The 26,298-nt window shown below is 44.0% G+C and overlaps 1 protein-coding gene across 1 annotated transcript in view; it reads right to left on the bottom strand.

Annotated features, from left to right (window-relative positions):
* NSD1 (nuclear receptor binding SET domain protein 1) overlaps positions 1 to 26,298 on the bottom strand; it is a 226,858-nt gene that overhangs the window by 192,897 nt on the left and 7,663 nt on the right. The window contains 4 exon segments of the mRNA XM_030212301.1: positions 4,957 to 5,584; positions 5,587 to 7,401; positions 8,117 to 8,289; positions 20,108 to 20,243. Of these exon segments, the coding sequence (XP_030068161.1) occupies positions 4,957 to 5,584; positions 5,587 to 7,401; positions 8,117 to 8,289; positions 20,108 to 20,243 (2,752 nt within the window).

The following is a 26,298-nucleotide window of genomic DNA, read 5'->3' as shown; positions in this document are numbered from 1 at the left end:
TAACTCTACTATCCTACAACATCATCCCCGTCACAGCTGCCCGCAACCTCAGAGTCATCTTCGACTCCTCCCTCTCCTTCTCTGCGCATATCCAGCAGATAGCCAAGACCTGTCGCTTCTTCCTCTGTAACATTAGCAAAATTCACCCTTTCCTCTCTGAGCACACCATCTGAACACTCGTCCACTCTCTCATTACCTCTCGCCTTGACTACTGCAACCTACTCCTCGCTGGCCTCCCACTTAGCCACCTATCCCTCCCTTCAGTCCATTCAGAACTCGGCTGCACGTCTTATCTTCCACCTGGACCGATATACTCATATCACCCCTCTCCTCAAGTCACTTCACTGGCTTCCGATCAGGTACCGCATACAGTTCAAGCTTCTCCTACTAACCTACAAATGCACTCGATCTGCAGCCCCTCCTTACCTCTCTACCCTCATCTCCCCTTACGTTCCTACCCGTAACCTCCATTCTCAAGACAAATCCCTCCTCTCAGTACCCTTCTCCACCACCGCCAACTCCAAGCTCCGCCCTTTCTGCCTCGCCTCACTCCATGCTTGGAATAAACTCCCTGAGCCCATACGCCAGGCCCCCTCCCTGCCCATCTTCAAATCCTTGCTCAAAGCCCACCTCTTCAATGTCGCCTTCGGCACCTAACCACTACACCTCTATTCAGGAAATCTTGACTGCCCCAAACTTGACATTTCGTCCTTTAGATTGTAAGCTCCTTCGAGCAAGGACTGTCCTTCTTTGTTAAACTGTATAGCGCTGCGTAACCCTAGTAGCGCTCTAGAAATGTTAAGTAGTAGTAGTAACTGTGTTATTTCCTGTGATACTTTGTAACCCATATTTTTGTAAGCCGCACTGAACCTGCTATCGAGCGGGAAAGAGCAGGGTATAAATGCAACAAATAAATAAATTAGAACAAAATGAAAGCATCTAGGGCCAAAATTGTCCTGTTGTCAACTGGGAACTAGCTAAAAAAATAGGAAACCTTTTTCTAAATGGAAAAAGGTGAACAGAGGCAAGTACTCCAACTGGTACTTTTCAACATATTCATAAATGACCTGGAAATAGGAACAATGAGTGATATAATCAAATTTGCAAACACCACAAAATTATTCAAATTTCTTATATCACAAGCAGATTGAGAGAAATTGAAGGTGAACATTAAAGACTGGATATCCAGATGGCAAATAAAATATGGACAGTTGCAAATTAATGTTTATATTTATTTGCATTTAATATACCATCGTTCATTGTACATAACAAGGTGATTAGTAAAAAAGCTGGAAAGAATGCCATATTTACAGCTGAAAGCAGAGCAAAGAAGATAGCAGAAAGAGGTGCCATCTGCACAGTCCCCAACTAGATGAAAGTATGCTTTACTAAACAAATGAGTCTTGAGAGCAGCTTTGAACTTAATACAGGATGGTTCTAATGAGACAGACAACACATTCCATAAAAGTAGTAAAAGAAAAAAGAATGCAATATTGTGCGTTGACTCAAGCATTGCCGAACTGGGAGGAGGGAGAGATGGAAGCCACAAGAAGAAAGCAGGAAGTGTGAGGAAGTAAATCAAGTTATCAGTGAAGCCAAATATGAAGGAAGACCAGCATACTGTACCTTATAAATCAGAGTAAACAGTTTAAAATGTATGTGGTATTTGATGGTAAGCCAGCAATGCTGAATGAACAGTGGGGTAACATGAACAATTTGGAGACTAGGCATGGCAGTATTCTGGACTGACTGCAATCATTTTAAAAGAGAATATGAAAGACCAGCATAAACTGTATTAGCATAATCCAAATGTGTGGTAACCATGAAATAAAAGAAGGCTATGTTGGGAAGTTGTATCTAAGTAGTTAAATATCGACCTAAATTGACAGACTGCCCAAAAGCATTTATGGACTACATGAACCACCTGCGATTCAAAGGACAAATGTTGATCTAAGGTTATCCCAAGGTAGCAGAAAGATTTTAAAAGAAGTACTGGAACAAGGCACAACCGAGGGGCATTGATGGTCACCAGTGATCCAGTAAGCAACTGATTTCAATGGATTGAGAATGAGCCGATTAAGAACATAACATAAGAATAGCCATACTGGGTCAGACCATTGGTCCATCTAGCCTAGTTTCCTGCTTCCAACAGTAGCCAATTCAGGTCACAAGTACTTGGCAGAAACTCAAACAGTAGCAACATTAGAAGTGAGCCAGAAAGAGTGTCAAGGCAAGCCTGCAAATGAGTGAGATTAGGAGATGTGGAATCAAAAGGAGCTACTAACAGAACATCATTCACATAATATGCTGAGACCCTTTGTTCCTATATCAATCCTATACCGAGCCCTGCGGCACACCAAATACCAAAAATACCGGAGCATTGGAAGCGAGTGATCAACTAAATCAAAAGCAAAGTTTAGGCTGAGTGAAACTACTAATGCTATTCTTCCCTTATCAAGTATGACAAGAAATTCATTCAGCAATTCAGTGATCAGTATCATAGTACTGTGTTATATTTATGTTTGTTTATTGCTGCTTGATATACCACCATTAACAAAACAATCAAAGTGGTTTACAATCAAAACAAAACAGTATCAGAAAGAAACGACAATGCAACAGGAAGGAGAGAAACAAAGGGAAAGTATTGTAGCAGCAAGAGAGGAAAAGAAAAAGCTTCAACTCAAGCAAGCACTACTGCTTCTTCGAGTCTGGGAAGGCTTGGCTAAAAAAGATAAGACATCTTCAAGGCAGTTTTGAATTTAGGGTAGTTCTGCTGAAGGAAGGGAATTCCAAAGGAAAGAGGCTGTGCAGAACAGCGAGCTACGTCGTGTGGATTCTAATTTGGCAGGAAATACTGATCGAAAAGTTATGCAGCATTCATAGGCAGAGCAAAGAACAAGAAAAGGATGTTAAGGGGTTACCTGAGAATGCAAATAAGGCAGGATGCCAGAATGAAGAATCTTGTATGTCAAGTCAAAATTTTGTGTTAAATACAATATGCAATCAGAAGCCAATGGTGACTGTACAGTAAAGGGGTAACTCAATCAAATCGGATAGCATGCAAAAGCAGCCTAACAGCTGTGTTCTGTGTGAAGGGCAAAAACCCAATTCTCAGGCATGAAGTATGTTCGAGGATTCAAGAAACCTCACAAGTTGTGCAAACACAGTTTTCTTCAAGAGTCTGGAGAGAAAGGACAGATTCAAAACTGGTCTATAGTTAGCATGAGCCAATGGGTCAAGTGTGAGTTTTCTAAAAGAGGACAGACAAGAACCTGTAATCTGTGGCTCTAGCCAAAAGCTGTTACTACAACGGCTGAATTTAGAAAGGAGAAGAATTAAAATGAGGGAGAACATAGGGCTGCAAATAACCCATGGCACTAGCAGAAGAGAAATCTCCAGACCAAAACCAAAAGGATCATCTTTGTAACACACAGAGCACCTCAACTCTTAGGATCTATTTTCCTTAGGTTTAGGTTACTAAAGGAAGCCAGGCTATATAGCCATTGGCCCATAGTGTCACTGCAGTGACCCAGTTGAGTATTTTTTATGGGTTGGAAAATAAAATTTTGTGGTGTCTAACTGAGCTGGACTAAAAAAGCAGAGGCAGAGACGTGCCAGGTGAAGGGGGGAATTTTTTTTTATTTTTTATACATCAATATTTCCAATCTTCATCCAAAATAACATTTAGCATAAGCCTGTTCAAATAACCACAATTACAATTTCTTCTTAAATTCAGATATTGATAACATCCGAATAGTGATCACAATAGAAGATTTGGAGAGCAAAATGTCAAAATCCTAAAAGCTATACTAGATATTTTGCTCAAGATGCCAATGGTAGAAAGCTGATATTAAAAAGGAACAAATGAAACCTCAGCTGCATCACACTTCAATCAAAGCAACAGCAAAGCATATCCAAAAGAACTGTCGCTCAGGTAGAAAATCTTCGACAAGGGCTTGCTGTTGCTTTGATTGATGTGTGATGACTTCAGCCTTTAGATGAAGATGGAAGACGGCATTTTTTTCTACAGCTAAGTGTAAAGTTTATTTTTAATGTGAACAGTGGTATTTTTGTACTGCAAAAGTTTTTGAGCAATTGTGACTGTTTGGATTATGGTGGGTGCCAACTGTGAAGATAGCTGAAGTGCCTGTTTTTTGGGGAACGTTTTTTTCTCCTTTAGTGGAGTAGTTTTCTGTTGTTCCTTTTTTTGGGGACTATAGAAACCTGAATGAAGTCAGAGGTCAATCTATAGGCCCCTCCTCAGCAGCTGAGGTTTCATTTGTTCCTAACGTTACACTTGATATCAACTTTCTTCCATTGGTATCCTGAACAAAATATCTAGTATAGCTTTTAACATCCGAATAGTGCCAAGCAATTTGTTCCAAAAATCACAACCAGCAAAGGACAAAGCAGTATCTGAAGTATTTAGTAACCTTCTTTCTTTATCTCCTATGTTAACACACTGAAAAACAATTCTTCAGATTTCTTTTGAATACACGTGTTCTGAGTGGTCCTGGATTCAGAAAATAAACGTCAGGCTAGGAAAATGGCCTGAAATGTTCCCCAATATAATGCTCCGCAATGCTTCTTACCCCTCTCCAAAAGGCATGCCTAGCCAATTGGGTTGCAGGATTATCATGGTAAATATGCTTGAGAGAGATCTGCATACTCTCTCTCACGCATATTCATTGTGGTAATCCTGAAAACCTGACTGGCGAGGTATGCCTCCAGGAGAGGGTTGAGAAGCATTTCCTGAAGATTTAACAGAAGCAAATATGGGTTCTTTAAAGCCTAACAGAATATAAACCTCTCTCTTCTCCATCTCTATTTGTTTCTGTTCTAATATATGTTTTTCATTTACTTGCATGCCTCTTATTCTAGGCAAAAGTTTTTTTTTTTAAATTACTCTTCCCAAAGAGGTGTCAAAACAAACAGAAATGGATAAGACTTGCTTACCTTGGGTTAAGTACTCAGGCTGGGCAGAGTGGCTGGAGTGCTCCAAATCTTCATGCCTTGCATCAGTTTCCTGCTTATCACTTATAGTGAATGCTTGACTAATTGCATTTAGGTGACTCTTATACTGCTGATTGGTTTGGTCTCTCTCTATTAACGCCAAATGGGAGAAAGGCCTGGGAGAAAGGTCACTGGAGTCCAGTCCACCACAGGTACTGTCCAATAGTTCTTCCTTTGTTCTGCCTTCATCTTGTTCCTTGCTAGTTTCAGCATCACTTTGGTTAAAACGTTGCCATCGCTTTTTAGGAGCCACATGATTCATCTCATCCCAGTTGAAGCCTTCACTGCTCAGATCAGTATCCAACTCTGTGTACTCTACATCCTGAGAGGAGTTAAAATGTGTAACACTTTCATTAAGTTCATCCTGCATTAAGACTGCAGCTTCATAAACAGAGTCTTCACAAACTAAATCCTCAACCTCCTCAAGACCCTCTCTTGTTTCAGGGTCTTCTGTCATGTGACCAAAAGAAGCATTATTAACTGAGTGTTCACTGCCACACCATAAATCCAACGTATTCTTAACTGTAGAAGTGGGTGAATGGGCTGGAGAAGGCCCCAAATCAGTTGCCCCTCTTGAGAAGAAACTCTTTGTGCATGTGCAGAAAAAGTGTTAACCTGCTTTGACTGGCTGCAGTCTGCATCGTTAATGCTAGAATCTGAGGTATCTGACCATCTTCTGTTAGCTTCAGCTTCATTTAGCTTTGTTATGTTATCACCCAAACATACATTTTCAGTGCGTTTTGGACTTTCTTCTCCCTTTCCTTCAGAATTAGAAGTGGAGTCTACTGGAACCAAAGACTTCACTGCTTCTGTGGAGCTGCATCTAAGACCATCTCCAAGACTTGGGCTTTGAAACGAGACTATATTTTGACTAGTCATCAGTTGCCTCTCCTTGGTCTTACTGTCATGCATATCTTTGAGCATCATGAGCAAGGTGCTGAATTTGTAGTCTGGTTCAATCGGCACAGAGGCTGAAGCAAAAAGTAAAGGTACTGTGATCTTAGATGCTGTACAGTCACCAGCTTCCTCACTGATAGACCTGTATGACAGTTCTTTCAGTTCTGAGAGAACATGCTGCACCACGGCTGTTTCTATCTCAGCTGAATCCCCAGGCTGTTCATGCATGCTGTCTAATAGTTTCTGATTATCAAGTTTTCCACCTATAGAGGGAGAATTGGATGGAGGGTCAGAGAAAACTTTGGTGCCCAAATAGCAGTTTGTGTCACTGCCCCCCTCTCGTGCAGAAATATCCTTTGCAGTTGTACTTTCTTTATTCCTGCATTTTAATTTTCTTATCCGGGCTTGTTTTACATTTTTCTGCTGACCTTGATTTGTAAGAGTGCTATCTACTGGAGGAATCAGAGAATTTTCTTCAGAAATCAGTGGGGAAGAAGTTCTTAAGGGTGAAACATGCTTATTTGTAATGGAAAGATTATGACTTTCTAAACAGGTAATATCTTCAGAAGGTGTAACACACCTTTTGGCTTTGGGAACAAGAGCCTCAGCATCTCTACCACACTCTACAGCGCTTTCAACACTTTTGGCATCTTTGTTCAGCTTCTTGCAGATTTTTCTGTTGCTGGATTTTGAGGAATATTTGGAACATTTCCTACTGTTGCCTCTTGATTGAGTGCAGAATACACTCTCTGCAATCTCTATGCATGAACTGTGTTCCAGAGCACTGCATGCAGACTCAAAGGAACTACCATTATCACCTGTGCATGGAGTCAGAGAATCTATGGACTGAGATGATCTTCCCTCTGTAGCAGAACTAGATATAGAATCATTTCTCAGTAGCCCTGGAGCATCTGCTTTTTGGTTCCTATCCTTGGCAGAGCCATTGGAAATCAAATCAACTGCAGGTGTGTTGATATTAGATGTAATTTTAGTATCACTAACCTGTTCATTGAAGGTTCCTGCAGGGACGCTGCTCTCTAGAAAAGACGGTAACATCCCACCTGCTAAGGTACCAATGTATGGTGCCACATTCTCTACATGAGATGTGCAGTTCTTAGGAAGTGTAACACCTGTAACATCATCCCTCAGTATTTTGCCTCTCCTCTCAGGCCTCGTTCGAGTTCTTTTTGTACCAGTTCTCTTCTTGGTATTGGACCTTCTTTTTGTGTGGTTGAGCTTGCTACGTGGCTTTATCTCCTCATTGGTTGGCTGATCAGAGTCAGAGTCAAACTGTGATGACTTCAGCCAGCCATTTGACAACTTGCCTGATTCAAATATGAGATCATCTAGACAGGATCCAGATAGCCCAGCTCTCTCACTGTCCAGTTTACCAGAGCTCTGGAGCAGCATGTTACAGTTTTTGCCCTTGGAGAGAAAATCTTCAGCATATGCGACGCTCACCTGCCATGTAGCTAAAAACCTCTGGGGAATCTATAAGTACAAAGAAAACAAACAGGAAAAATAAAAATACAATTGTCAAAACATCAATCAATCAAGCACAGAAAGTAAAGCAGAGATCAGCAAATGTCTTATTTCTGCTCACAGATATTGCATGCTTTGACAGAAAGTCTGTTAAGACTAGCCAGGTAGAACAGGTCAGTGGCCTACCTGCATTTTCACAATACAGTGTGAGCACAGCATGATTTACCCCCCTGTTTACTAAAGCTTAGCTTGAGTTATCTGTAGCAGGGCTCATTTTATTCCTATGGGTCCTGCAGCAGATAGCTAAGCTTTAGTAAACAACCTCCTTAGTTTGCAGATGCAGAAAATACTTTTTTTGTTCCTTGGAGGCAATAAGTACATAAACTTCCCATTACTCTAGCTCCACATTTATTCCTATCAAGGACCCAAGCATTGGGTGTTTGGTCTAGACATGAATTGAGACCTAAATTATTTAGCACAAAATCCACTGGTGTTTATGTTCTTTATCAGTTTCTTGCTGGGGATGTTTGTATTCTAATCACACAAAGGTTCACCTGATAAGTCTGAGAAAGATTTAATAAACCCAGTTTACGGATAAACTTTTCTACACATTTAAAAAGATAATTTGGTAAAATATTTTGTTTACTAGCCATATTTGTTTTTCAACTCTCATTTAACTTATTGTTTGCTAAATATTCTATAAGACAAAACAAGACACATTTACCTTGTGCTTATACAATTTCTCTTTCTGTCTCCCCCTTCTCTGTAGATCTGGTAAGTCCTCAAACTGATGCTTTCCTTCATAGGGTATAATAGATTTTCCAGAAACCCAGGCCTTCTCTGAAGAAGTTCCCAACATTTCCAGGTGATATTCTCGATACGGCCTTCGATTAGAAGCTATATAAAATTTAAAAATGAATTTAAAAGCAGTACTAAATATCAAAATGAAAGCAGATGAAAAGAGCATATTGAATTTTTATTCAAGGGCCATTTAGAACTATGGAACACAAGTGACCTTAAGTGTCTTACTGACAATAGCTGAAGTTATAAATAGAAAAGCCTGTCACAAAGATGATAGGCAACATAGGTAACAGGAAGTTCATTTATACAGCTGTTTCTTGATGCCACACTGTCATGTGAATGGTTGCGATGTATAAATCCTAATAAATAAATAAATAAATAAATGAGGAGACCCACTCTCTCTCTCAGACTTCTATTAAATATAATGGAAGGATCATTTGTGCAGCTATGGTTTGTGACCCTGTGCCATTACTATGTGAGCAGATTGGTGTGCGACTGCTTGAGTGTGCAGGGGAAGACCAAGGTCTCCATCTTGAACTCTCCAGGTTTCCTCTCTCCTTCTGTCATTTATCATCAAAGTCCATCTCCTTTCTTCCTCCCAGCAACCACCCCAAGACAGCAGCTATACAATTAACTCCCCTAGCCATGGAGCTTAGAGTTCCTCCAATGCTGTCATCTTCTCCATTAATGGGACCTGGCCTCCCCACCAGCATTTTATAGTCTTATCTCCCTGAGGAGCCCTATGCTGACTCGTGGGTTGTGTACTCCTTCCAGCATGTGGAGACTGAGAACTCTGAATCTCGTGAGCCAATAAGAGCCCTATCCAACTAGCCTTAGATTCAGTAAACAAGTAACAAAGCAGGAGAAGAATAAAGAGAGAAAGAACTTTCCCCTTCCTCTGTGCCACCGGGAATGTTAACAGCCAATCCATGTAAAGCAAGACAGCAACACCTCCGTGCCGAACTGCCCAATGGAAAATGAATTCCTTGTTATTATAATTCTTTTTTTTTTTTCAAATGCAAACTACAAAACAGTTCCGACTGTGAACCAAAAACGAAACACCATATGCAACAACCAACACAGTTATACACCGTACACGGATCTGGGAGGGATCTGGACCAGTCTGGAGGGACTAAAGGAAAGCAAATTAGCAGGTAAGATCTAATTTCTCCTTCCTTAGCGTCCCTCCGGACCAGTCCAGGAACTGACTCGTGGGAAGTAACAAAGCAGTACAATTTAAGGGAGGGACCCCAGCAATCCTACCATGAGAACCCTTGCCCCAAAAACCGCTTCCTGATGGCACTGCACATCCAATCTGTAATGCTTCGAGAACGAATACAAAGAAGACCAGGTTGCCGCCTTACAAATCTCCAACGGAGGAACCAAAAAACATTCGGCCCAAGACGCCGCTTGCCCTCTAGTAGAATGAGCCTTGATCCCTCGCAGAGTTTGCTTACCTGAAAGAATGTAGGCAGACTCTATCATCTCCTTCAACCACCTAGACAGAGCTGGTTTAGAAGCTGCTAAACCCTTACGGAATCCCCCGATAAGGAGAAACAAACGATCTGAGCGCCTGAAATCCTCCAAAACTTTCAGATAATGCCCGTCTGACATCAAGAGACAGCAATCTGTGTTGATCCTCCAAACCCAAGGAAGAACCTAAGACTGGAAAAACCACAGACTGAGAAAGATGAAAACGGGAGACCACCTTAGGAAGAAACGAAGGCACCGGCCGCAAAACAACACACTCCTTAGAAAACTCCAAAAACGGCGAGCTACACGAAAAAGCCTACAACTCCGACACCCGTCTGGCCGAAGCAATGGCCACTAAAACACAGTCTTGAGAGTCAAATCCTTAAGAGAACAATCCGTTAAAGGTTCAAAGGGAGGCCTAGTAAGAACAGACAAGACCAAATTAAGATCCCAAGCCGGGAACACGACTCTCAAGGGAGGCCGCAAAAGACCTACCCCTTTCAAAAACGAGACACATCAGGAAGGCTCGCCAAGGACTTGCCCTGTATGCGCCCCCGAAAACACGATAAGGCCGCAACTTGAACCTTAAGTGAAGCAAGAGCCAAACCCTTATCAAAACCATGCTGCAAGAAATCCAACATCTGCGGAACCGAAGCACGTAAAGGAGAAATATCTTGATCCGCACACCAGGCCTCAAAAATTCTCCAAATTCTGATATAATTAAGAGAAGTGGAACGACGACACAAACGAAGCGTGGTAGAAATGACCTTGGAAGAATAACCCCTCTTCATTAATCACGCCCTCTCAAGAGCCAGGCCATAAGACAAAATCGAGCAGGATCTGGATGAAGAATCGGCCCCTGAACAAGCAGGCCGGGATGATCCAGCAACCGAAGTGGGGGAGCATCTAAGAGACGCAGAAGATCCGCGTACCATGGCCAGCGAGGCCAATCTGGAGCTACCAGGATCATCTTTCCCTCGTGCGCGTTGATGCGCTGGAGAAGTCTTCCCAATAGAGGCCACGGAGGAAACGCGTACAGAAGACCCTGAGGCCACGTCTAGAGAACAGCATCCACCCCTTCCGCCCATGGATCTTTTCTACGACTGAAGAAACGACTCACTTTGGCGTTGACCTGAGAGGCTAATAGGTCCATTACTAGGCACCCCCACTGATCTACTATCACCTGAAAGGCCAGTGATTCCAGAGCCCACTCTCCGGGATCTAGAAGGTTCCAACTGAGAAACTCTGCTTGCACGTTTTCCGTTCCTGCCACATGCGACGCTGAGAGAGCACTTAGATGAGCTTCTGCCTAGGACATGATTCGCGATGACTCCAGATGACTGCCAGTTGACATAAGCCACCGCGGTCGTAATGTCCGAAAGAATGCGAACCGACCTGCCTTTCACTAGGGAAGAAAACGCCTTCAGAGCTAGACTGATCGCCCTGGTTTCCAGGAGATTGATCGATAAGGACATCTCCAACGGAGACCACTAACCTTGAGCAAACTGTCCCAGGCAATGGGCACCCCAGCCTTTGAGGCTGGCATCTGTAGTTATCACTGTCCAGCTGGGCTGATCTAATGGGCATGCCTTTGATCAAATTGGACGTCCTCAACCACCAAAACAAGCTGCTGCACTCCGGCATCCACAAAGGTAACCTCACGTGTACTGAGGCCATCTGAGGAGACCACCGGGACAGGAGCAATGCCTGAAGACTGCGCATGTGCGCCCTGGCCCAAGGTACCGCCTCCATTGTTGCTGCAATGCAGCCCAACACCTGCAAATAATCCCGAGCACACGGGATCTGTTTGCACAGCAAAGCGTAAATCTGAGATTGGATCTTGAGAATCCTTGCTTGAGGAAGAAAAATGCGACCCTGTGCCATGTCGAACAAAACTCCCAAGTACGCCAGGGTTTGAGACGGCACCAACCGACTCTTGGCTGAGTTGACCACCCAACCAAGAGACTGCAGAACCGGAACTACTCGATTTGTGAACTTGTAGGGGTATTTACCTGAGATCTCACCTTTGCTGGTCTGGGCCTATACAAGCCTGAACCATTCTTATAACAAGACGGATTCTACACCCTGTGACCCGAGTATGTCTGTAACTATCAGAAACCAGCTTGGAGGAGTGGCCTAGTGGTTAGGGTGGTGGACTTTGGTCCTGGGGAACTGAGGAACTGAGTTCGATTCCCAGCACAGGCAGCTCCTGGTGACTCTGGGCAAGTCACTTAACCCTCTATTGCCCGCCGCATTGAGCCTGCCATGAGTGGGAAAGCGCGGGGTACAAATGTAACAAAAAAAAAAAAAAAAAAGGAAAATTACTGCTTAGCAGTGCCTGATTACTTCATCCAAGGACATATTCTCTGTATTGCCAATTAGCCCAGTTAACTCCTGAGAACGTTGGGGGAGAGAGGCTCTCAGCTAGAGGAATATGCAATCATCCTGGAGTATCTGAGCTAACGAGTTGGCATGACATCTAAAACAAAGGTTTGCTTCTGGAACATGCAGGTGGCTGAACATGATGTCATCATATGTGATTGGTCCATAGGTATCATCTGATCATGGGATACCAAAGATTTGGACTGAAGAGAGTTAGCTGGAGAGGGAGAGAAAAAGAGGAAGACCAGAAAGAGAGACATCGTAAGATTTGCAGGTGAACAGAACGCTTGAGAGAGAGCAAGAGACTGATTTTCCTAACACCAATGAAAGGTGTGCCTAGTATCTGACAGACTAGGCCTGCTCAGCTATAAATCAGACCTCGTCTAAGACTGTGTAATCTACATTCAGAGAAACTCTTGGACTGATTCCTGGACGGAGACTCGCTGAAATCTTCAGCTCGAGTAAGAGGGAAATTCCGTTTCTCTACCATTGAGGGTCTTATAGACAGCAAGGTGAGATAACCAGATATATTCCTATAGCCAGGGATAATTAGTCCTTACTTTCGTCTGAGACAGATTTACGTCAGGACTTCTGGTTGGTATTTAGCTGATCATTGTATGTTGCATGATGTGTAATAAGTTCCTATAAAAACTATTAGGATAATCAAACGGTAATCGAAAACAGGCTCTAGCTACTAAAGAACCACAAATAGCCACCTGCACAGCCAGAGAGGAGACGGCAAAAACACTTTTCAAAAGGGCGTCGAGCCTAAGCTCTTGCACATCCCGAAGAGCGGTACCACCGTCTACCGAAACTGTATTGCGCTTAGTGACCAAAGAAACTACTGCGTCCACAACAGGCACCTTCAGAAGAGATCTATCAACCTCAGGAACTGGATAAAGCCGTACCATGGACCTTGCTAACCTAAAGGGAGAATCCGGGAAATTCCAATGAGCCTGGATGATATCCCTAATGTCCTGATGCATAGGAAAGGTTTTCCCAGGGCGTCTAATTCCCTTAACCAGTAAATCAACCTTACGCACCTCAGGAACTGTGGAATGATCTTCCTCAAAATGCGAAGTGTCTGCCACTAAAGAAATGAGCTCTTGAATGTCCTCTTTGTGAAAAATAGGAACCACTGACGGATCTTCACCCGGAAAACCGGAATCTGACTCTGCCTCCGCGGGACCAGAGTCCTCCAACTGTGACTCATCTAAAACTCCATTTCCTCCAAAGCAGGCATATTCAAATCTTAATCCGAAGCCTGATTTTCCTTGAGACCCCCAGACTCTCTAACCCTCTTAACAGGTATACGCTTGGGCGGAGGGTCCCCTGAAGAAACAGAATGAACAAAATGGGAACCTGACTGCTTAAGAAGAAAAGCCTAGAACATTTGAATAACAAATTCTGGGGGAAAACCTCCCTCCTGAATACCTCCAGAAGAGGGAAGCCCTGCAGCAGACTGTCCCCCAGAAGAACAGACAGGCCTGTCCTCCATAGATGCTGGGGCTGACAAAATGGCCGCTGTTCCCACCAAAACGGGAGCGCGACCCGAATCTGAGCAGCGCGAAGACCGGACCGGCGCCCCTGAAGGCTCGACCGACCCTGCTGAAGGAGAAAGGAACGCCGGAACCGGAACATCAGCTATTTCCATGGCAGTGCAGAACTTGCAAGCGCCGGAGGATCCCACCCCCCGGCGCTGACAAACCTGACAACAGCGCAGCTTCTCGGCCATCGTGCGGCTCCACAGCTGCAGAACTGGGAGATTTCCTTTTCCTTTTATTATAAACGACCCTTCCTTTTTCTTTATTTTTATTTTAAACGACCCTTCCTTTTTCTTTATTTTTATTTTAAACGACCCTTCCTTTTTCTTTACTTTTATTTTAAACGACCCGAGCTGAAGACTCTCTACGGCGATCAAAAATGCACACTCCCAGAACTGCTGTGCCATTCGCTGCTAGAAGTCTGCACTCTCCCGATTTTTTTTTTTCAATTTAAAAGGGCTGCCTCTCCTGAAGCTTCAGTGCTCTTCCGCTGAACAGACTGAGCTGTCCCCCGATAAAGCAATTAGAAATGGCAGGGACCCCAGGAGGTATAGAGGGGGAGGAACCTGGTTACCCCCCGGGTGTAACACCCCAAGGCTGACTGAGGTGTACACTGCACACAGTCACAACAAAGCCTAACCATGGGGCACAGACAGAAGAAGAAACACAGCCTCTGTCCAGAACAAAAATCTACCTTTAGAAGTTTTAATAGAAAACCTAATAAAGAAGACAGAGAGAGGAGACTAAAGGCTCACCTCCTTCCATCTGCTGGAGACTGAGTTTACTGAATCTAAGGCTAGTTGGATAGGGCTCTTATTGGCTCACGAGATTCAGAGTTCTCAGTCTCCACCTGCTGGAAGGAGTACACAACCCACGAGTCAGTTCCTGGACTGGTCTGGAGGGACGCTAAGGAATACAGCTTTAATAAAAACATCAAAAGACTTGACACGAATCGTGTTTCAGCCACACGGCCTGCCTCAGGAGTCTTAGAAAAGGATGAATTCATATGTTCTACTTCACAAGTCTCATGAAAGAATCTAATGCACCTTAAACACAATCAGGACAACGCACTAGCAGTCAGCTCACTGTTTACTCAAGTAACAGTTACAGATGGGGCAAAAGACTGGGGAGAAAGCAGTGTTAATGATAATGGTTATCTACAGAGGCACCAGTTGGAAGACCATATAATAAAGCCAATATCTTTGCTGTCTCTGCAGACGGTTCTAATGTAGAGGGATCTGAGCAAATAGATGTAAATTCCGAAAAATAGAGCAGAGTTCTTTAGCAGGATTAGGAGCCTTTTTAATTCGACTGACATAATAAAGTCTCTTAGCTTTCCTAAGGTGGTAATTGTAGTCTCAAGATCTGTAAGTGTCAAGATCAAGACAGGATTTTGTTTTCCTCCAATGACGCTCTGCGCTACAAAGTTGCTGCTTGAGAAGACTGAGACCATTATGGTACCATGACTGTGATTGGCAAACAGCAGTCGAAGGTCCGCAGTGGGGCAATTCAATTCAATCCTTTGAAGCTAACTCGGTAATCAGATTGCCCTTAGTAACCTTTGCAAATATTCCACTTCCTCACATCTCAACTAACACCTACTTCAAGTCAGTAGCAGTGCTACCTCTCTAACAACCAAAGAACAGAAAATAACTGGCTCTTCAGCTTGGAAAGAGACGGCTGAGGAGGGATATGATCGAGGTCTACAAAATCCTGAGTGGAGTGGAACCGGTAGAGATGAATCGGTTTTTCTGTCATTCAAAAAGTACAAAGACCAGGGGACACTCAATGAAATTGCATGGAAATACCAACAAATAGAAGAAAATATTTTTTCACTTAAAGAACAGTAACGCTCTGAAACTCGTTGCCGGAGGATGTGGTAACGGTGGTTAGCATATCTGGGTTTAAAAAAGCTTTGGACATGGGGAAAGCCATTGCTTGCCCTGGGATTGGTAGTGTGGAATGGTGCTATTAATTGTGTTTCTGCCAGGTACTTGTGACCTGGATTGGCCACTGCTGGAAGCAGAGTACTAAGCTAGACAGACCACTGGTCTGATCCAGAATGGCTCTTCTTATGTTCGCTGCTGGGACATCTCTCCCTCTGCACAGGGCTATTATTTAAATTGCCTGGTGGCCTGAGTATACAAAAATCATTCTCTGGAATGGCTACCTTGGGTCCTATTCTTCATGAGGTGCTGCTTAGGTCCTTCCAAGTCCTTGACAAGGTTATCCAATTTATCCCCCAAACAACAACTACCCTTTAAAGGGCAGTCTACTGAGGAAAGTTTTTGATGCCGCTCTACTGACCAGCATCCTAGCCAAAGATGTCCTATGACCTGGCCATCAGCCAGAACTGATCATACGGAGCATCTGTGCGAAATACTGCTGATGGAAAAGTTCCAACATGGACCTTCAGTCAAATCAGCAGAGTTCATGCAACACAGCTCCCATGGATAGCCAAGCAGAAGGCAAGCACTGCTTCCTCAAAACAGCTGCTTAAAAAGGGTTTCCAGCCTTCTAGCACGGAAGTCCCCTTTTGCTGAAGGAAAAGTCCATAAACCATTATTAAAATGGACTTGGAAATACACTACTTTTCCTTGGGATAAGTTGTGTAGAGGCGATATAACAGGTTTCTTTATGTCACAGTCTATGCTAGAGCCAGAAGTTTGTATTTTCTCCAGTAAATCATAAAGGTATTATGTAACTGAAATTGATGAGCAGAGATCTTGGCGGCAAGCAAGGAGGCTTGGAATCCCTGTTTTCTTACAGAGTCTAGGACCTGTTGGTCTTTGCCTGGTGAATTGTTAGAATGTGTTCATAAGCTCTTAGCTTTTTTTAAGAGCATATTCGACCACATGGATTGATGAGGTAGTTAAGATTTATCATGGCCTGGGGCAGTGAATCTTATATTTGAGTTTGATGTGCTTGAAGGTGGACATACTGATTCAGAGGTGTTTGCCAGATCTTCATTTTCAGGGCCAGAAGTATTTTATGAACAGGAATGGCAGCTAATAGTCTTGGTTTATCCAGGCATGTCAGTACACCCATTACTTTGTTTCTTGGCTCACCTTGAGCCTGAGAGGAAATATTCAGAGGTTTTTCAGCTTTGATTAAGAATTTTGGGTAAGAGTCTTCAGGAGGCACCTCTGATTGTAGGTGCTCAGGGATACAGCAGCATTTAGTTGGAGTGGCAGAATGCTGTGTGTCATGTCAGGGCCGTGCCAACACGGTAAGCGGGGTAAGCCTCGCAGGGGGGCGCCTGCTTTCAAGGGCACCGCTGCGGTGCTGCCCCGCCATACCGCTTGGGGGTTTAAATGTTTAATTTACCTCGGTCGCAGCATTCGCATGATTTCAAAACCCTGCCCGTCTCTAGTTTTCCCTCTCTTCATGAGTTCGTTCCCTCAGAGTCCCGCCCTCGAGGAACTGACGTCAGAATGCGAACGAACTCACGAAGAGAGGGAAAGCTAGAGACAGGCAGGGTTTTGAAATGATGCGAACGCTGGGTGGGGGGGGGGGGGGGGGGGTGCTCCGCTGGCGCTGCAGTCAGCCCTTGTCTCCTGCCACCTGCCTTTAAAGAAAAAGGTGTGAAGCGGCGTGGCAGGCAGCGCCTCGCATCTGCCCTGCTTGTAAACAAAGTAAATCTTCATTCTCCTTCTCCTTGTCGTCGTCAGGCCTTCACTCACTGGGTCCCAACGATGACGAGGAGAAGGAGAACGGAGATTTACTTCGTTTACAAGCGCTGCCTGCCACGCCGCTTCACACCTTTTTCTTTCAAGGCAGGTGACAGGAGACAAGGTGGACGAAGCTGGTGGTCGGGTTGGGGTTTCAGATGGGAGTGGAGCTGAAACGGGGGGCAGGTGGGAGATCTGGGCTGGGGCGAGAACTATGGGCAGGTGGGATAAGGGGGCTGGAACTGGGGGCTCAAAAAAGGTGCAGCGAGAGAGAGAGGACATATCTTGGATGGATGGGGGGGGGGGGAGAGGGATAGCAAATGGTGGATTGAAGGGGCAGAGAGAAAGGGCAGACAGTGGATGGAAGGGGGAGAGAGAAGGCAGACGGGCAGATGGTGGATGGAAGGGGCAGAGACAGAGGGCAGATGTGCATGGAAGGGGCAGGGCAGAGTGGAGGGTTGCTGGACATGGATGGAGGGGAGGGAAGGGAAGAGAGGAAGGAGATGCACATGGATGAAGGGGAGAAATTCTGGACATGGATGGAGGGGAGGGAAGACAGAGGAAGGCGATGCAGATGGATGGAGGGGAGGCAGAGAGAAGAAATGATCAACATGGATGGAGGGGAGGGAAGAGAGAGGAAGGAGATGAGATGAGGGAAAAGGGAGAAAACCTGCACATGGATGGAGAAAATAGGCAGAAGCTGGATCCACTGGGCAGTCAAGTCTGCAGAGGACCCAGCTTTTACTTACGGATGTAAGGCAAGAAATGAAGAAGAAAGGAGGAAAGTAAATAAATGGAACGGAAGACCTGGAAATGGAGTAAAAAGTACAGATAGCAGCAGAATCAGGTACTGGGCCAGCATGATCAGAAAAACAAAGTCACCAGACAACAAAGGTAGAAAAAATAATTTTATTTTCATTATAGTGTTTGGAATATGTCCACTTTGATAATCAGGTGCTCAACGTTAAAAGTTTATATTTATTTACTTATTTATGGCATTTTATTGTAGACAGGGGCGCCAACTGATAGTCTGCAGGGGGGCACCAGAGACCCTAGGCACGGCCCTGTGTCATGTCTCTTTCTGTGCTGTGTGTCAATGTGCCAAAAATGGTGGTTGTCTATACTGTTCCTGTGGCGGCTATCAGCACTGCCTCTGAAGCTGTCTGCACTAGTTGTCAGGGCTCTGTCTACAGGGGGGCACCAGAGACCCTAGGCACGGCCCTGTGTCATGTCTCTTTCTGTGCTGTGTGTCAATGTGCCAAAAATGGTGGTTGTCTATACTGTTCCTGTGGCGGCTATCAGCACTGCCTCTGAAGCTGTCTGCACTAGTTGTCAGGGCTCTGTCTACAACTACTGGCACTGTACTGTCCAGGGCGGTCACTGGTTCTGCACCAGGAAGGGGTGGAAACAGAGGCAGAGTCAGTGTCTGTGAAGATGTCAGATGTGGAGTTGGGGCTATGATGTCTCTGATCTCTCCCCTTTCCTTTGCACCAGGGTGTGCTATGCACAGATGTCTTTGACAAGCTCCAGGGTCAGCACCGGAAGGAGTGGCTGCCAGAGGAGTGGGCTGCATCGAAGCATGTTCACTAGCAAGTGCCACATGGGGAGACTGGGATCACGAGCACTAAAAGCAGCCTTGTGCGAACCCAGCATGGAAAATGGAAGTTGTAATCACTATGGATGTCTCCTCTGGCTGGCGATGAGTGTCTGCGTTATTAACAGGATTACTGGTTGTGGGCAGAGCAAGGGAGCCAGAACCGCTTGATGGAGGGTGTTTCTGACATAGATCCAGCAGCGTTGACGTGTCGAGCCAGCTCCAATAACACATGACATCTGCTTTTTCTCTCATATGCTGACATGTGGTTGCACTTCAAGCAGGCAGTGACATTGTGCTGTGGACCGAGGAAACAGACACAGACATGATGTGAGTGAGACAGAGCCACGTTCCTGCTGCATTGGGGGCATTTTTTAAAGCCCAGAGGTTTGGGGATATTTTGTTGTTGGGTTTTGGTTTTTCTGCACCATCCTTAGTTTCTTTTGGGTTTTGTCTGTTTGTTTTTTTTTGGGCGGGGTGGTGCATTTCTTTCATCTGGCATGTTAGAAGAAGAGGAACAGCAGAATCCATCTGGCAGCTAGAAGCAGATGAAACAGACTGGCATGCATGTGCAGCAGTGGCAGTTACCACTAAATGGGCACATTCAGACATGCTCAGGAAAGTCTGGAAAGCTTTTCTGGGCTCTGTGGAACAAGTCCGAACTGGTGCTGTCAAGCAATGTCACCTACATGTGACTCCCTTACCCTGTTTGTATATGGAGTTTATTAAAAATATTCTAGATCGGTTAATCTAAAAACAGGTCTAGGTGGTGTACCATTAACTAAAAAACAAGACAGGAGCACCATTTTTACTAGGAAAGTCATTCATACTAGGCTAGCACACTAATCAAAAATAAAATAAAAATTATAAAAACCATTGCCTGTTGTCCCAGGAAAAACAGCAGTGTTCTGACATTACGCAGCTTTGCCATATGCCTTACTACAAAGATAGCTCTTCAAAAGCCCCTTAAGCTTCTTAAAGGACAGCTCGAAATAGTAGATGATGGCAGATAAAGACCTGTACGGTCCCATTCAATCTGGCCAACAGGAGATAAACTCATTGTATGTGCTACTTTCTGTTACTGTTTTCATTTCCATCACCCTCTCTGTGAAAAAATACTTCCTGACAGTTTTCCCAGAGTCTGCTCCCCCTTCAACTTAAATTCATGTCCTCTAGTTCTACCGCCTTCCCATTTCTGAAAAAGGTTCGTTTGCGGACACCTTCCTTACAGTTCCAATACATAAATTTACCTTTCATTTTTGAGTGTGTGTCCAGTATGGGATCATAACAAATTCTGGAGGGCCACCACGGACGTCTGCTGAATTTCGCCCAAACTAGATCCCCAACCTCATGTTTCACTGGAGCAGGCTTCTTCCGAGATCGACGCTTTGAATAGAGAAGACAACAGTGGGAATCAGTGAACTACCATAATTATATATCTGTTGTCAATGTCACAAGAAAACTGTTAAACATAATAAAATGCCTCATGCATTTATACTGACATTCATTCCATCTGAAAATGTTCTCACCAGCATCACTTACTGAGCTTTCCTTCAACTCATTAACAGGCAAATGTACCAATAATCTCCCAGGCAATCCATTCCAACGTTATCCCAGTACTTTCTGTACCTTATTTTAACCCAAGCACTATGATTCAGTTAACAGAAACAGCACTAAAACATCTTCACCTGTTCACAGCACAGAATGCAGGATTATCCGGCAGCATCCCCAACAGTGCAAAAGAGCCAGAGTGAAAGACTCACTGAATACACCAGCCAACACCAGAAAGATTTTCTTTACCATTTAGGAAATTACTGGTCAAACATCTATTAACATTATCAGCAGATTCCGGGTGATTTATGGTTTATTAGGAATTTGCTATACCGCCTTCTGCAAATTCACATCAAAGCGGTTTAAAAAAAAATATACAAGGAAAAGTAGCATGCTAGGAAGCAGAACTCCATTATCTGTAAACTAAATCACCTCACTTAATGTTCCCTGCTCCAAATACATTTACAAAGTATCTGCGCAAGGATTCTACAAATAGACCAGACCGGAAGACACAAATGAAAGACATAGCTCTTTTTGTCCTATTGCTTCCTTGGATTTCCCTATCAGATCCTTTAAAAAGTGTGCACTATACTGCCATAATACTAGAACTGCTAAGTGAAGTACTGTTTGTGAAATGTTGCATACACAGAAGATTATCATCATACTCTTGTCTGCAGAAGCTGCAGGGAAGTTTCAATAAGGGGGGGGACCTGCTATTAAGACTAGTCAGAAGAAACAGAAACTAGGAAAACTACTGCTTGCCAGCCCAGTGGCTCAGGTGGTAATTGCGGCACGTAGAAGGTCCCCAGTTCTATCCCCAAGTAGTGCCTTCTGGTCTCCAAGCTTATTGGTGATGCTGGGAAAGCAGTGTTCGTGGCTCACCAGTCCAGGAAGAGGGAGTCATTGTCACTAAAAGTGACACCTGGTGACCGGAACCAGGGCCCATAATTGTAGGGCTACAAATGGAACCCTAGTGCATGGCCCATAGCCCACAGTCTTCACAATAACCAGCAACCCAATAATCAAAGGTAAATGCAGGCACTAGAGGTCACTAGTGCTTGACTAGCATCCACATTTACCTGCACCCCCATGATCATCATTAGAATTAAATGAGCTCTGCTTGTATTCCACCCTAGGGATAGAGATCGGCACTCAGACTGTAGGGGCGGAATAGCGCCTTCACCCTATCCCAGCTCAGAGCTGGCATTAGGGTTAAGTCTGTACCCATCCCCCCACCCGAGTCAGGCAGCCCAGGCTGTCACCATGTCCTGAGGGTCCACTGGACCCCCCAGACCCCCTCCAAAGGTGAGACGTTGGTGACCTAGTGCTCCCCAAGCCCTCATACCCCCCAAACAGCAATATGGGGGGCATGGAGGTCCAGCGGGCCTCTAACCTGGTGGATCTCCCCCTAAAATCCCTGGTGGCCTGTGGACTGCCACACCAACACCCTACCTGCCCTGGTGGTATAGCAGACCCCTCCCCCTCACCTCCATGTTGGAGAAGGGAGTAGCTCACTCCCTCCTCTTTCCAGTGCTGCCTTCAAAATGGTGGTGCCCAGCCCTGCCCAGTGCACCGCCGTTTTGAAAGCTGCGCTGGAAAGAGGAGGGAGTGTGCTACTCCCTCCTCCAACACGGAGATACAGGGGGAGGAGTCTGCTATACTACTAGGGTAGGTAGGGGGGGCTGGAGATCCACCGAACTTCCAGCCCCCCCGTGTCGCTGTTCCAAGCGGGGTGTGGGGGCTTGGGGTGCACTAAGCCACCAGGGCCTCACTTCTGGAGGGGGGTCCAGAAGTCCCATGGACCTCCAAGCCCCTGTTAGACAGGTCAAACAAGTGTGGGAGGATTCTGTCACAATCCTCCCGCACTACTGCCGGATGATCAGTGCTAATAATGTGCATACATTTGCATGTTATTAGTATTGATCACTGGGGAGTTAATTCCCCATGCTGTTTCAACACTATTTTTAAGGTGCTGTTTCTGAACAGTGTGGGGAATTGATCACTAGGGCACAGGTTAGATATGCTGGAGATGAAGGATATTAAAAAGAAAAGGGGGAGTGAAAATCTCTGTGTAATTTCAAATGAATGCCCTGGTTCTGATTAAGCTGGAAGTACAAAGGAGCAGGACAAAACCAAGTAGGTCAAAAAAAAAAAAAAAGTTTCCTTAATGTTATACCATAGCATTAACAGAAACCAATATGGCTTAGTACAAATGTATCAAACAAAACTTACAGGCTGTTTCCACCCCAAGAAACCTCTTCATTCAGCCCATGGAAGACATGCTTAATAATGCACATTATCAGGCATGTGCATCAACACGATTACACCAGAGGAGGAGAGTGTGAGGAAGAGAACTACTCAAGAAGATGGAGACATACCAGCAAATGTTTTGATGGAGAATTCTGAAATAAAGACGTTGAGATGTGGAGTTTTTTCCGACGATGATTAAATGACTCCAACTTGATAAAATTTAACGAGCAGGTTTTGACATTTTTTTTAACTGTCTTTTTCTCAACATAAATTTTCATCTTTTTGGATATTGGTTTGAACATGTTGCAGATGTAGTGTTTTTATATTGCTGAAGACCTCGTTTCTCGATTTTGAGTAGATTTTTTAGGATTTTCTAATTTCAATTACCCCAATATTCACTGGATAAACGTAACATCAGGAAATGCTAGGGAAATAAAATTCTTAGACAAAATAAATGACTGCTTCTTGGAGAAACTGATCCAGGAACCAACAAGAGGGGAAACTATTTGAGATCAAGTCTTAAGAGCAACTATGATAACATGAGGAAAATGGTAAAAAAAAAAGCTAGATGCAGCAACCACAAAGGTCATGACTTTAAAATCAGGCATGGACATTATTTAAAAATACCATCTTGGAAGCCCAGACCAGATGTATTCCACGTATTAATAAAGGTGGGAAAAAGGGCAAACGACAGTCAGCCTGGTTAAAAGGTGACGTGAAAGATGAATTGTGGACTACGAAAATTGACCTTATATTGGTCATGATCTCACGGTCTCACTGATTCCCTCACATGCTTTCTGCTTCTGATATACCTGAAAAACTTACTACTGTGAGTTTTTGCCTCCAAGGCAAGTTTCTCTTCATATTCTCTTTTAGCCTTCATTATCAATGCTTTGCATCTAACTTGCCAGTGCTTCTGCAGCTTCTTGTTTTCTTCATTTAGATCCTTTTTCCCATTTTTCTGAAAGATAGTCTTTTGGCCATTAGAGCCAAAGAAAGTTAAAGCCAAAGAATAGTAAATCACCCGGACCAAGGTACTGAAAGAACTCAAACATGAAACTGCTGATCTGCTATTAGTGATCTGTAACCTGTCATTAAGATAATCCGCAGAACCTGAAGTCTGGGGGGGTGACCAATGTAAGGCCGATTTTTAAAAAGGGTTCCGGGATAATCTGGGAAATTATAGGCTAGTACGTCTGCCACCAGTACCAGGCCAAATGACAAAAACTATTGTAAAGAATAAAATTATCAAACGCATAAACAAAAATGATTTACTGCGACAGAGTTAACATGGATTCAGCCAAGGAAAATCTTGCCTCACCAATTTGCGTCTGTTCTTTGAAGGTGTGAATAAACATGTGAATAAAGGTAAGCTGGTTGATGTAATGTATCTAGACTTTCAGAAAGCTTCTGACAAAGTCCCTCAAGAGAAGCTCTTGAGAAAATTAAAAAGGCATGGGATAGGCGGCAATGTTCTGCTGTGGTTTGGGAACGGGCTAAAAGAAAACAGAGGATATGTTAAGTGGCCATTTCTCTTAATGAAGGAAGGTGAATAGTGGAGTACCCCAAATGTTGTGTACTGAGATCACTGTTATTTAAAACTTAGGTTGTGAGCCCACTAGGGACAGAGAAAGTACCTGCATATAATAATAACAATGTAAACTGCTTTGGTTGTTACACAGAAAGGAAGTATATCAAATACATGATCCATCCATAAATGATTTGAAAACGGGACGAAATAAGGTGATTAAATCTACAGATGACAAAGCACTTTTCAAAGTTGTTAAATTGCATGTGGATGATAAGAAATTGCAGGAGGACCTTAGGAAATGGGAAGACTGGGCATCCAAATGGCAGATGAAATTTAGCATGGACAATGCAAAGTAATACACATTGGGAAAAATAATCCACATCATAGTTATTTGATGCTAGGGTCCACTTTAGGAGTCAGCACCCAAGAAAAAGATCTAGGTATCATTGAGGATAATACATTGAAATCTTCTGCCAAGTGTGCAGCAGTGGCCAAGAAAGCAAACAGAATGCTAGGAATTATTAGGAAAGGGATAGAAAATAGACAAAGGGCTCTTTTTAGAAAGCGGTACTACCAATTAGTGGCGTGCTGAATGCAAAAAAACCCATTCAATTCCCATGGGCTTCTGCACGCTTACTGCTTTGTAAAAGGAGCCCAAAGAATACTATAATGCCTCTGTATCGCTCCATGGTGTGACCTCACCTTGAGTACTGTTTGAATTTCTGGTTGCCGCATCTCAAAAAAAAAATAGCAGGATTAGAAAAGGTTCAAAAAAAGGTGACCAAAATGATTAAGGAGATGGAACTCCTCTCATACAAGGAAAGGCTTAAGAATTTAGGGCTCCTGAGCTTAGAAAAGAGGCAGCTGAGGGAGGATATGATAAAGGTCTACAAAGTCCTGAGTGGATTTACCAATATGGGTAAATGTCAGAAATTGTTTTCTCATTCAAAACGTACAAAGGACTAGGGGATACTCAATGAGCTAGAGGATCCATCAGTCTGACCCAGTATGGCTATTCTTATGTTCTTATATTTTGTTTTGGTTTTCATCCTTTTCCTGTGAAAAATATTGCCTTTATCCTTGTTTTTGATTTTTGAGATAGGAATTAGACCGTAGGTGTTTAAATTAATTTGACTTCCTTCGAGTTTAGATTCCTATATTTTGTTATTCTCATTTTCTCCCTGTAATGTGGGCTAAGTATTGTTATATTTCAATTCTTTCAATATTTTACTTTTGTATTTTGATATATGTTGTTTCCTATTATATTCTTATAATTGTAAATGTATTTAAAAATAAATATAAAAAGGGAGTTACTCAAGCATTGCAACAGACAGAGTAAGCTTGGCAGCTGAAGGAGGATTAGATCAGTGAAAGAAGTGTATTAGGAAGGAGGTATAATGGCAAAATAAAATAAGGAAATTGCAACGGAGTTCAAAAGATTTTATGCAAAGTTATATAGTAGACATAAAGGCGTATTTTCAAAGCACTTAGGCTTACAAAGTCACTTGGAGGGGCATTTGACTAAAGACACTTTGACTATCCAACATCCTTAATTTTTGTAGCTTGCTTTAATATATTGAAACTAGTATAAAAGGCCCGTTTCGGTAGGCAATGAAACGGGCGCTAGCAAGGTATTCCCCCCCTCCTCCCTCCCTCCCTTATTCTAGACCCCCCCTCCCTTATTCCAGACCCCCCTCCCTCCTTCCGAATTCCAGACCCCCCTCCCTCCCTTCCTTGTTTCCGAGTTGCAGACCCCCCCTCCCTCCCTACCAGTTCAAGGCCCCCTGACGCCCGTCCCTCCCTCCCAGTTCAAGGCCCCCTCACGCCCCTTCCACCGAGTTCCAAATTCCCCCCTCCCTCCGATTTCAACACCCCCCCACTCGTCGTTACTGACCCCTTGACCCCGTGACGCGACCCTGTCAAAACCCCTCCTTCCCGCAGAAAACCCTCCCTGTTTGCCGTCGCGTACCTGTGCTGACCACAGCCAGATTTATCTTCTTGTCTGCGCCGGCGATTGATGTTGTTCGGGTGGTGGATAGGTCCGTTATGTGTGTGAGCGATGCAATTCAACATCATGGCGATCATGCGCTAGGAAAGTAATCCCCCACC

Source organism: Microcaecilia unicolor, chromosome 8, assembly GCF_901765095.1.
Source record: "Microcaecilia unicolor chromosome 8, aMicUni1.1, whole genome shotgun sequence".
In the NCBI taxonomy this organism is placed as follows: domain Eukaryota; kingdom Metazoa; phylum Chordata; class Amphibia; order Gymnophiona; family Siphonopidae; genus Microcaecilia; species Microcaecilia unicolor.
This window is presented reverse-complemented; position numbering and strand designations above follow the sequence as displayed.